Source organism: Watersipora subatra, chromosome 7 (genome assembly GCF_963576615.1).
Source record: "Watersipora subatra chromosome 7, tzWatSuba1.1, whole genome shotgun sequence".
In the NCBI taxonomy this organism is placed as follows: domain Eukaryota; kingdom Metazoa; phylum Bryozoa; class Gymnolaemata; order Cheilostomatida; family Watersiporidae; genus Watersipora; species Watersipora subatra.
Window position 1 is genome coordinate 40734303 of NC_088714.1, and position 12892 is coordinate 40747194.

The window sequence follows — 12892 nt, forward strand, 5'->3', positions numbered from 1 at the left end:
ATATATATATACATATATATATGTATATATATATATGTATATGTGTATGTATGTATATATATGTATATATATACACATATATATATACACATATATATATATATATATATATATATATATATATATATATATATATGTGTATATATATATACGTGTATATATATATATGTATATATATGTGTAGCAGTTCACGCGGTCTGCTATGTACATACGTGTACACCCGACAAGCTAATTGTTATGTAATTGCACTTGAGTGCTGTAGCGAAGTGTTTGTGGTGAGCGTTCGATTTCACTGGTGTTTATTTATATATATATTCAAACTTCCATCAACGCTGGCTAATAAGTAACATCGTGAAATCTACAATAACATGTTAATTACGAATAAACACAAGGAAGTTTAAATTCCAGTAAAATAGATATCAACAGTTGCTGAATGAATGTCATTTGAAAGCTTAAAATAAAAGATTATAATAGTAGCTTAAACACAAAATAAAAGATTATAATAGTGGCTTAAACAAAACGAACCTTTGGCTTTCTGTCACATTAGCTTGCCATAGTTTCTGATAATAAAATTCTATGTATTCAACACTTCATTTGCGTTTCAAAGCTAAGCATAATAAGTTCCATTCAGCTTTTAGTGGCTGCAGACGGTTGCTAACGCAACGATCTTTCCCTTAGTCTAAACGGTAAACAAGTCCCCGCCCCCCATTGATCGTGGTCCGAGGCAGCGGGTCTGTCAAACTCATTAGCCAAGTGATCAAACGAGCGAGCGCTAACTACTGAATATAGATTCTGTATGGATATATGTACACAAATTTGTGGTTGATCAGCCGCCTAGCCTACTATTATTACGGAATTTACTTGACTGATAAACAACACACAATAAAGTCCTTGCTAAAACTATTTTAAAACTGATTTATTTATTTAAGCAGAGTAGTATAGCAGTGGTTATAGTATTAGGAAAAATACAAGTTAAACAGATTTCAAGTTAGCTACACTCCCACCTTAATTTTTCCTTTGCAAAATTTATCAAAAGTTTTAGTTTTATTTTAAAGTGGTTCTAATGTAATTTATAGCATTTTATAGCATTACAGGATCTGCATGCTGTGGAAGTTGGATGGAGGTGATGGTCGTCTCACTCGTCTCTTTGGAGCAGTACTAACTTTTGAATGGGTCTTTCTAAGGTGGAGCCTTTCGTGATGATCTTCCCCTTGCTGTCGATGCCTCGGTTGGACATCTTTATCTTCACTTTTCTTATTTTGCTATCTGTGCTGGCAATCGTCTCCTCAACCATTCCATAAAGCCACTGATTCCTCGGAGTGTTTTCGTCTGTTAACATAACTATGTCACCTTTCTGAATATTGGGTTTTGGGTTCTGCCACCTTTGTCTTTTCGTGATTCTATTCATGTACCCGGTTTTCCACAATGTCCAAAACTCATCAGCAAACTGCTGAACTTTTCGCCACATTTTCCTGCTATAAATGTCTGTACTTCCAAAGTTTCCTGGTGGTGAAGTCACCTCCTTTGCTTTCGATGTGATTAGGTGGTTTGGCGTTAGAATTGGCACCTCTGGGTCATCCATGTGGTTGACTGCTATTGGTTGGCTATTAACAATGGCCATCGATTCATAGAAAGCTGTTCGAAGTCCTGTTGTGTCTAGTCTATTGTGGTATCTTCCGATGCGCATTCCGTCTAAGACAGCTTTCACGCTACGAATTTGACGCTCCCATACGCCACCGGCGTGGCTTGCCTGGGGTGCAGTAAACTTGAAAGTTATTTGTTTATCTAAGAGGAAAGTTCCTAGGGCAGATGTCCTCTTATTTAGAGACTGTAGTTCTTTTGAAAATTCATTGCTCGCTCCGAGGAAGTTGGTCCCTTGATCGCAGTATATAGTGTTTACTGCTCCTCTGAGGCAGATAAAGGTACGAAGGGCATTAATGAAGGAGTCGGTTGTCATGTCATTTAACAGCTCGATGTGTATGGCTCTTGAATAAAGACATGTGATAAGCAGTCCCCATCTTTTTATTTCTGATCGTCTTTCTTTTACAACAAATGGTCCGAAGCAATCTATCCCAATATTCAAGAAGGGTGGTGCAGGCTCGACTCTTTCTAACGGTAGGATTGACATTATTTGCTCCATGGGTTTACCCCGTAATCTTTTGCAGGCAATGCAGTTACTCAGAACGGACTTCGTCAGTCTGGTTACACCTATAATCCAATATCCAGCATTTCTGATGGCACTCAGGGTATATGTTCTACCTTGATGATGCGTGCTGTCGTGATAGTGGCGTACGATCAAGGATGCTATGTGGGCGTCACGTGGCAAGATTATTGGGTGTTTTTCTTGGTAATTTAGGCTCTGCGAATTCTGTAGCCTTCCACCTACTCTCAGAATTCCTGTTTCATCGACGAATGGGTTTAGTTTAGACAGAGTGTGTTTTTTGCTCAGTCGCTGCCCACTCTTTATCAAGGTGTAAGAATCTTCGAAGTGATGCTTTTGAACTTCGCAAATGATCTTGTTTTCGGAGGTGCGGCCGTCTTCTACAGAAATTGGTTTTATGGACCATGATTTAGTACAATTTTTTTGAATGTTCCTAATTGTGCTAATAGAGCGCACGAGTCTGGTCCATGTTGAGAATTTAGCAAACCTAGTGACAACTGTAGTAGGCTGCCTGACGTTTGCAGTTTTTGACACTTTTAGTTTTTTTAGCTCGGGATCTTTTGGGTCTAGAACTTCAGAATGTTGCTGATTTAGCTTGTACTGATCAATGGTTGCAGCCTTCAGGAAGTCGGGTCCAGAGAACCACGCCGAATCTGCCAATTGATCACATGGTTTTCCTCTCGATGCAATGTCTGCTGGGTTGCAGTGTCCCGGTGTGTGATTCCATTGTTTGATTTTTGTTTCAGAAGTTATGATCCTGATCCGATTGTGAACGAATGTGTTGAATCGTCTAGAGGCGTTAGATATCCAGCCTATAACAATTTTTGAGTCCGACCAGAAGAACTCATCGTATTTCATATCTAACTGCTCACGAAGCGTTTTGCTAAGTTGTGTTGCCATGACGGCGGCCACAAGTTCCAGACGTGGTGTTGTAAATAAGCCTTTCGATGGTATCACTCTTGATTTTCCTACAAGAAATGCCACGTGTACATGACCATTGTCGTTAACTTGGCGGATATAAGAGCATGCTCCAATTCCAACATCACTTGCATCACAGAAGTGATGCAGTTCAGCTCTGACGACTTTACCGAAATCTTTTGGCTTGAAGCATCGTGGTATGTTGATTCGTTCTAATGCTGGCAGTTGGGAGGTCCATTTGTTCCATTTAAGAGATATCTCTTCGGGTATTTGCTCGTCCCAGCTAACATTGGCTTTGTTTATCTCTTGCAGGATGTTTTTGCCAATTAAAGTGTACGGAGCTATAAAACCAAGGGGATCGTACAATTGGCCAACGATCGAGAGGATTCCTCTTCGTGTGCTTGGTTTTTCCTGGATCTTGTTCACGAACTTGAATGTGTCAAACTCCATCGACCACTGTAGGCCCAGGGTTCTTTGTTCGGGAAGTGAGTTTGCAAGTAGGTCTTTGTCGTGTACTGATCTTTCAGATTCGGGGAGAGATGAGAGAACTTCCACGCTATTGGATGAAAATTTATGTAGTCTCATGTTACCCTTTTTACAAATTTCTCGAGATTCTGCAATAAGGCTAACGGCTTCTGTCTCTGAAGCTACACTGGTGATGCCATCATCGACATAAAAGTTGCGATTGATAAATGCTGCCGCTCTCTTGGAAATGCTGCTATGATCTGTTGCAATCTTGCGTAATCCGTATGTGGCCACAGCAGGCGACGACTTGGCACCAAATAGGTGCACCTTCATTCTGTAGGTTTTTGGTTGGCCTTCTTCGTTGTACCACAGGAACCTTAGATAATCTCTGTCGTTAGGCGCTACCAAAAAATTATAAAACATTTTTTGAATATCGCAGCTAATAGCCACTTGCTCCCTCCTAAACCTGCAGAGTATCCCAAAGAGGGAGTTCATAAGGTCAGGGCCTGGAAGTAGGTGATCGTTTAGCGATGTTCCTTTGTACACAGCTTTACAATCAAAAACCACTCTTAGCTTTTGTTTTTGAGGGTGTTTTACTGCAAAGTGTGGCAGATACCATCGTTCTCCTGGTTTTGCATCTTCTTCCTGCACTGGCTCCGCTAGTTTTTCCTCTATCAGTTCATTCATAAACTTATGATAATCTGCCCTGAATTGAGGTTGTTTCTGAAACTTTTTGCTTAGACTTTCTTGCCGACTCTTGGCTTGCTCTATGTTGTTTGGGAGTATCGGTCGTTGTTTAAACGGGAGCGGCATCATGTAATTTCCAGCCTCCGTAGTTGTTGTATGCGCCTCTAAGAAGTTCATAAATTGGTAGTCATCTTGAGACAACATATCACTCTCGACCTCGCTGGTATTGGTTTGATAGGTTGTGCATACCTTGTGTTTAGTTCGGCAGGTCTCCTCTACACCGAAAACGGCCCACCCGAGTTCTGACCTGAGTGCATAGGGCTTATTGTCTCCACCTTTGATAGCTTCCAGAGGGAAGAAGGCAGAAGTACAGTTGGCACCAATCAACAGGCTCACGGGGAGGTTCATTGGTGGTGGCAATTTGTCCGCTATCTTTTGCAGGTGAGGGTGATCCAATACGTTGGTGTGATTCGCAAACTCACCGGTCGAGTTTGGGATAGTTTCCCACTCATATGCTGATGGTAATTTAACTTCTCCGCCGTTATAACCTTGAATGATGATGTCTCCGACCATGTTTATCCTACTCAGTTGTATTTCGCCAGTCATTGTTTCGATTTCGATGGGTTTTGTTCCTAGACTCCTCAGTCCTAGTTGTGTCGTGAGATCTTTGGTTATATAAGAATGGTCTGACGCTGAATCAAGGAATGCATAGATCAGAACTTCATTGAGCGGGTTTGAGGCTGAGGATACATACACTGGCATACCCATATTGAACAGCTTGTTTTGGGATGTCGTTCTTGTGTTTTTATTTGACAACTTAATTAAATCCGCACCCTGTAGATCTTGGTATTCCACCGGAGAAATGAGAGGACAATGCTCCGTGCTACTGGTTTTGTTGGAGTTCAGTGTCTGCGCCACTTGTGGTGAGTTGGTGTTTTTAGCTGCATTACCCGGAGTTTGTCGATAATTTAAGTGAGCTGAAGCTGTTTGTTGGTGAGGCGTGGCGTTTCTGGGCCACATGTGTCCTGAATTGTAGTTTCGGTGGTCCGCATTTTGTTGCTCTTCATCCCAGTCTTCTTTTGTTTTATGTAGACATGTGGCATGCCCTGGCCTTCTGCATTTGGAGCAGATGTTTTTTCCTTTACTGCTGCATCTGGCAGCCCCGTGACCAGGTTTAACGCAGATGTAGCACAGCATGTTGTTAGCAATAAACCTCATACGCTGACTGTAGGGCTTTTCCCAAATTTTGAAACATTCTGCCACTTTGTGGCGGGGGTCTTTGCAGTATAGGCAACTTCTCTCTGGTGTATGGTCGACGCTGTTTGTGGCTAAAGATCTGGTGTTATTGGGTCTTGGCCGTTTGTCATGTGCCTTCTCAAGATTTTGCATTAGAGGCTGTGAGCGCATTTCTGCTAAGTCGTCAACAAATGAAGCGAACTCTGCAAATTTAGGGTAACGCATTTCCTTCTTCCGTATACGGTGTGTCGTTGCACCCCACTTTTGATGCGCCCAGTCAGGAAGCACTCTTGCAAATCGTTCGTTGTTGAGTTCCTCGTCTAAGCTCGCTAGGCCTGGAATCGATTTCATGGCGTTACTACAGCTCTCCAGGTAGTCGGCATATCTCTGGAGGGCTGGCGTGTCGTTAGCAGAGATCTTTGGCCAAGTATCGAGTTTGTTTTTCATTGAACGGGCCACGTCCAATTTGTTCCCGAATCGAGAGGTGAGTTTCTCTCGTGCATGTCGATAGCTCAGCTCCGTACGAATCATAAATTGGCCATTTATGCATTCCCTAGCAGTTCCTTCAACATATTTTTTAAGGTATCTGATCTTTTCAGAGCCGTCTTCGATGCCCATTGAAGAAAGATAACCGTCAAAATCACACTCCCAGTCGTCGAACTCTAGTGCATTGCCGCTAAAGATTTCAGGTTCGATGTCAACCTTTCTAGATCTTTTTATTCCTTGCGTAATTTCGTTCGCTAAAATGCGAATGGAATCGCTCTCTGATATCTCACTGTGAGCATGAGATGCCTGATTGATCTTTTCTTTTACTGAAAGTGCGTCGAGTCGGCTCCATATGCCCGTTTTTCTTGTTGGAGTTTCTGGAGGCGACTCTAGGTTCACTGGTTCGGTTCTTATAGGCTCTTCATACAGTGGCATACTCTGTTGGTAAGGCGTTGATTTAAGTAAGGACGCTCTTAGTGGTGGCTGCGCATTCAAACTGATTGGTGTTGTGAGTGTGGATGTTGCTCCCAGTCGCTGTTGCTGTTTAGGTTTCGATCCCAACTCTTCTTCTATATTCCTTTCTGCAAGGTATTCTTCAAGTTTCCGCTGCTCTTCAAGTAGCCTCTCTTTGACTTCCAGCTGTTCCTGTTCTCTAGTTTCTTCTTCTTCAGATGCCATACTCTGCTGTTGTTCCAGGATTCTTTGTGTAATCTTACTGGTTTCACCAATAAAGAATTCAAAGTGTTGTTTTATTTTCATTTCCACTCTATTATCAGATAGCTGAGACAATTTAGCGTAATCAGAGGTAATAGCTGAAGCCTTCGCTTCAATATCAGTTACGCATGCATTGAAAGTTTCTGACAAAACAACACCTTTAAGACAGCTCTTAAAAATAACATCGACCGCTCTTAGCTCTCTATTTATGGAAGCATACAATGAAAATGCTAACTCATTTTTCTGGCTTTCTTTGCCAATTGCAGAAGCTTTGAAGGTACGAGTAGGCCTGGTCTTAGCTATGATTTTTACTTCACTTAATGAGTCAGCACTGGTTGTAGGCATAATTGGATCTGCTAATTGATTTTTAGGATTGTCGTCCAGGTCAAGTAAGCTGTTGTTAACTTCAGCCATAATATGATCTAATTGATTTAAGAAGACAATTACTTCGCTTTATAATGAAAGACAGATTAGATCAACCACAAGTTCGTATACAATCTGAGTTAACTAAATTGAGCATACGCTGCTGAGTCACAAAGCCGAATTATTTTCATGAACCGTACTCTGGACCAGTTTTGAATGGGTCTGATCACGATAGGCTAAACGACCCAGACCACGATAGAGCAAAGGGAACGAGGTCACACAGGTAGTCAGAGAAAGAGCGTTGATTCTAGGTTAATTTAAACACCAATAATATTAGAAGAAATACAAGTTAAAATTTAAGAAAAAATACAATCACTGTCAATGCTAATTTATGAAGTTTATGACATTTACTAAATAACTATTTTAATCAAGTGAAACTTATCCAACAGTTGAATGTCTCGGAGTCCGTTACAGAGTTTGGTGGTGTAGTCCTATATAGTCCTCTCTGTAGTTCACGATATTCAATCTGGCTCGTTGGCTCTGTCTATAGTTTGCAATAATCAGTCTAGCTCGTTTCCCTGTCTGTAGTTTACAATATTCAATCTGGCTCGTTGGCTCTGTCTATAGTTTACAGTATTCAATCTGGCTCGTTGGCTCTGTCTATAGTTTGCAATAATCAGTTAAGCTCGTTTCCTTGTCTGTGGTTTACAATATTCAATCTGGCTTGTTGGCTCTGCCTATAGTTTACAGTAATCAATCTGGCTCGTTGGCTCTGTCTTTAGTTTACGATATTCGATCTGGCTCGTTGGCTTTGTTTCGGTCTGGTAGATAACCACAAAGATTTCACTGTAGCAGTTCACGCGGTCTGCTATGTACATACGTGTACACCCGACAAGCTAATTGTTATGTAATTGCACTTGAGTGCTGTAGCGAAGTGTTTGTGGTGAGCGTTCGATTTCACTGGTGTTTATTTATATATATATTCAAACTTCCATCAACGCTGGCTAATAAGTAACATCGTGAAATCTACAATAACATGTTAATTACGAATAAACACAAGGAAGTTTAAATTCCAGTAAAATAGATATCAACAGTTGCTGAATGAATGTCATTTGAAAGCTTAAAATAAAAGATTATAATAGTAGCTTAAACACAAAATAAAAGATTATAATAGTGGCTTAAACAAAACGAACCTTTGGCTTTCTGTCACATTAGCTTGCCATAGTTTCTGATAATAAAATTCTATGTATTCAACACTTCATTTGCGTTTCAAAGCTAAGCATAATAAGTTCCATTCAGCTTTTAGTGGCTGCAGACGGTTGCTAACGCAACGATCTTTCCCTTAGTCTAAACGGTAAACAAGTCCCCGCCCCCCATTGATCGTGGTCCGAGGCAGCGGGTCTGTCAAACTCATTAGCCAAGTGATCAAACGAGCGAGCGCTAACTACTGAATATAGATTCTGTATGGATATATGTACACAAATTTGTGGTTGATCAGCCGCCTAGCCTACTATTATTACGGAATTTACTTGACTGATAAACAACACACAATAAAGTCCTTGCTAAAACTATTTTAAAACTGATTTATTTATTTAAGCAGAGTAGTATAGCAGTGGTTATAGTATTAGGAAAAATACAAGTTAAACAGATTTCAAGTTAGCTACAATATGTGTATATATATACGCATATATATATATATATATATATATATATATATATATATATATATATATATATATATATATATATATACAATAAAGTATAGGCTAAAAGTCAGCATAAAGTGCTCGATACTAAAGTAGAGCTTACTATAAATTTGGTAAGAAATTTATTAAAATTTGACTAAGCAAAAAATTACTAAAAGTTTCGTATTACACAAAAGGTGTGTAACACTCATCAGATAAAATGCTTAGTGAGGACTATACACAAGATTCTGCATTAGCTGGTAAGCTGAAATAAAAGCTCAGGTATTAAAAGCTAGATGGATAAGATCTATTATGTAATGCTATTTCGTAAAAGGTGTTTCTTAGCATGTCTACATGTAGATATAAGTTCACTACGTTTGTTAAGAGTTGCCTTCTCAGGTCTGTAAATGATGAAATATTTTTCTAATGTACATAATCTGCACTTTCCGGTGCTTTTAGAGTATGGCTTGGCGTGTGATAAAATCTTCCAGGCTATGTTGTAGTCAGCGCCGCTTTCCTTGAGTTCCCATATGTGGCTGCTTAGCTCGGTAGAGTAGCGTTTAGAAATGTCCTTGAATGTGGATTTGTGAAGGTTATATCTAGTTTTGATATATCTAGTCAGTGATATACCAGGCAAGCGTAACTACCACTGATAACAATAAACCTACAGCCACATATGTAGGGCTAACCGAAAACAGCTTCAAAACTAGATATAACCTTCACAAATCCACATTCAAGGACATTTCTAAACGCTACTCTACCGAGCTAAGCAGCCACATATGGGAACTCAAGGAAAGCGGCGCTGACTACAACATAGCCTGGAAGATTTTATCACACGCCAAGCCATACTCTAAAAGCACCGGAAAGTGCAGATTATGTACATTAGAAAAATATTTCATCATTTACAGACCTGAGAAGGCAACTCTTAACAAACGTAGTGAACTTATATCTACATGTAGACATGCTAAGAAACACCTTTTACGAAATAGCATTACATAATAGATCTTATCCATCTAGCTTTTAATACCTGAGCTTTTATTTCAGCTTACCAGCTAATGCAGAATCTTGTGTATAGTCCTCACTAAGCATTTTATCTGATGAGTGTTACACACCTTTTGTGTAATACGAAACTTTTAGTAATTTTTTGCTTAGTCAAATTTTAATAAATTTCTTACCAAATTTATATATATATATATATATATATATACATATATATATATATGAAACAGTACTGTCTGTAGCATGAGTATATGCTCCTTTACTTCGGTTTGGTTGAGCACTCTGTGAGAGGTGCGGCACTATTAGCCTTTGTGCAAAGCTCATCACTTTTGTGATTTGAGCACTCTGGTGCCAGCACATTGACTTTCTTAAAGTCTGTGAGGCAACCTAGTTGCTTCATGGCAGGAAGTCAACTCTCATTGGTAATGGGATTTGTGTCCCTTGCCAAAGCTCTGAGCTGCACTGATGAGGCTTCAATAGCCGAAACAGTACTGTCTGTAACATGAGTATATATATATATATATATATATATATATATATATATATATATATATATATATATATATATATATATATATATATATATATATATATATATATATATATATATATATAATTGTAAGAAATTGAGACAATCTTAAAGCAACAGTTAAACTCTTCCCTTGATCTGGAAGACCAGACACGAGTGCACACGGTAATGACCGCAATGTCAAATGCAAGGAATATGGAGCAAGTGACAAGCGAGTGATGCCATATACTATCGGTAGATTCTATTTATTTACCCTAGCAACAGTAGCCATGGATTAAGCATCATTTTTTCCGAATGATCCACAGCTAATAATTGCTGAGTAATCCTTCCCATAAAACTGCCTCTGTTGGGCGTCATTGTTGTCTCTTGCAGTCTTACAGAATATCCATCTAATATATACAGCTATATCAAACCTCCTGTAATGCCTTATGAAACAAATTTTTTATAAGCGATATTGAAAACAGGATTACTATTTCTCTACATGTATTATCACATTATTTTTCGCTTTGCAGAAAAACTATTGCAGTTGCAAAAATAATTGCTTGCTGCAAGGCATGACATTTTGTTAGAGACAGTGTTAAAGCATCACTGACCATCAAATGTCAAACAGTACGCTATAGAAAAAGGTGCTATAGCAAGTGAATCCCTTTCAAGCCATCAGAATTCAAGTTGGCTACTATGATGTAAAATAGATTATTTTCGAAACTTTAGACTCTTTAGAAAGTTTTATTGAAATTAGTCTGTAGCTTTTTTACTGTGGATTTGGCTTTTATGCTGTAACCATAATAGCCTATGGCACATTCATGCTACAAGAAGAGGGTGAAGCTCTAAAAGTCAGCAAACGCTGTCAATAAAGAGTTTCATTAGGAATAAATAGCGAGTAGGCTTCTACATACCATTAGTTGGTCTACTGGTTTTATCATAGCCTTGGAATAGTTCGTTGATTTCTTCTAAAGTTGGGCCCTGTTCTGAAGTTTGCTGAGCCTGTGTTCCAGCAGTACTCATCAGCAGCAGGAGCAGTCTAAATATAACAATTCAGGTAAACGGAACACATGCACCTGCTTAACAACAAGAGAACAAGAGAAGCTCTGTACTTTTGTACAGAACATAAGAGAGCGCTTCTATACTGGGTACAGTAACAAAGCATGAGGGATAACTCCTAACCTAATGGTTTACGACATGCTTTATGCACATGAGTTCGAACCCCGTGTGATGTAATCCTTTTCCCATCATCCACCGTGGCTTCAGACAGACAGACAGACAGACAGACGAGCACGACTCATGTTATAGTAAAGATTGTTCCCGATTGACTGTTTATATTTCAGAGTATTGGAAAAAATTTTTTCATTCGCTTTTTAATTATTAGTCATATATTTAGAATATAAATTTCACCTTTTATTCTTTTTACCCTTGTACATTTTGTATATCTGTTGACAAGAGGGTCTTTAACTAGCAAAGTAAAAAGATAGACAGTTCTTGTAAAAATTAAGTAAAATATAGGTTATCTTATGTTTACACCGAGTTGCTATAACAACCATAACATAAAATGACCATATTAAAACTACAAGTACAACAGAGTAATACATTTTGTGTATCAGTCTGATTGTTCATAGCAAATATTATCGCTGTGTATTTTAAAACTCTAAAATTACTATAAGAACCAATAAGATGTAAATGTTCAAAAAAAGAATATTTCTTTTTTAGCATTTATAATTCTTTAGTTATAAAGTATCTTAAATTATTCTTACAATATTAAACAGATAATGGTGAAAGTTAAGCAATTTTATATGTAATCTTAACTAAGGATACATCTTAAGGCAATAAGCTTTATAACCACAAAAAGATTTTACAATTATCCAATGAAATTATGTCATTTGTCCTTGTAAACTGTGACTTGAAGGTTTAACACCGTAGATTATGGTGTCAAGTAACCGAATATACGTGTGCATTTGAGTAGCAGTAGAAAGTTACAAAGAAAAGACTGTAATTAGTTATACAAACGCACCTAGTAGAAGTTAAACATAGGCCATTATTATCAATAAAGTTAGCGATAGGAGTGAGAGTGATAATAGCAACATTAATGCATGGAATGGAGTGGAATGGAATGAAGTAATACAGTGAAAGAAAATTAAATACTGCACTGAGACCATACAATAGCGCACTGAGGAAACACCGCAGCTTGCATAGGGAAAATTTAATAGCACACATAAAAAACCCAAAAAAACAGTTGGAATAAAGAATAGCGCAGGAAGAAAATAAGTATTAAATACGGTAACAAATATAATAAATATATTAATTAACTAAAAAGATGATTTGAAATAAAACAAATAATAAATACGAAAGCACTAAAACAACACGTACAAAACATGAAACATGAATCAACAAAACATAAATAAAACAACACAATTTAGGTGAACAACTCAGAATTAAATGCCACAGCGTGTGAAAATAATCAGGGCTGTTGCTGGTTCCAGTAGAGCAGAAGGAAAAGTCGAAATGATCGAAACAAAGACTATTTTTGGTAATGATTTGAAGAGGCCAAATTAGCCATCTCTTGGCAAGTGATAGCTAATAATAGCAAGCAATATTCTTATAATTTTATGATGAATTATTATACTGGAAAGAAGATGAGTCTTCAAAAAGGCATTG

The 12892-nt window shown here is 38.3% G+C and overlaps 2 protein-coding genes across 2 annotated transcripts; both read right to left on the reverse strand.

The window, feature by feature from the left end:
* Positions 1-1135: 1135 nt before the first annotated feature.
* Positions 1136-5005, reverse strand: LOC137400761 (uncharacterized). Its single transcript, XM_068087098.1, has one exon. It carries the CDS (start codon positions 4997-4999, stop codon positions 1136-1138), a length of 3864 nt encoding a protein of 1287 aa, XP_067943199.1. The 5' UTR covers positions 5000-5005.
* Positions 5006-5199: 194 nt separating this feature from the next.
* On the reverse strand, positions 5200-7081 carry LOC137400762 (uncharacterized). The gene is made up of 2 exons (XM_068087099.1): positions 5527-7081; positions 5200-5384 (listed from the first exon to the last, which is right to left on the reverse strand). The coding sequence occupies exons 1-2, from the start codon at positions 7079-7081 to the stop codon at positions 5200-5202; spliced, it is 1740 nt and encodes a 579-aa protein (XP_067943200.1).
* Positions 7082-12892: the final 5811 nt, after the last annotated feature.

What these genes read in the sequence shown, in the direction of transcription:
- LOC137400761 (XM_068087098.1), bottom strand. Translation starts at nt 4,999, where the DNA reads ATGGGTATGCCAGTGTATGTATCCTCAGCCTCAAACCCGCTCAATGAA.
- LOC137400762 (XM_068087099.1), bottom strand. Translation starts at nt 7,081, where the DNA reads ATGGCTGAAGTTAACAACAGCTTACTTGACCTGGACGACAATCCTAAA. An exon ending in CGACCATACACCAGAGAGAA is followed by an intron (nt 5,385 to 5,526) that starts GTTGCCTATACT and finishes CGGGGCTGCCAG; the next exon opens with ATGCAGCAGTAAAGGAAAAA.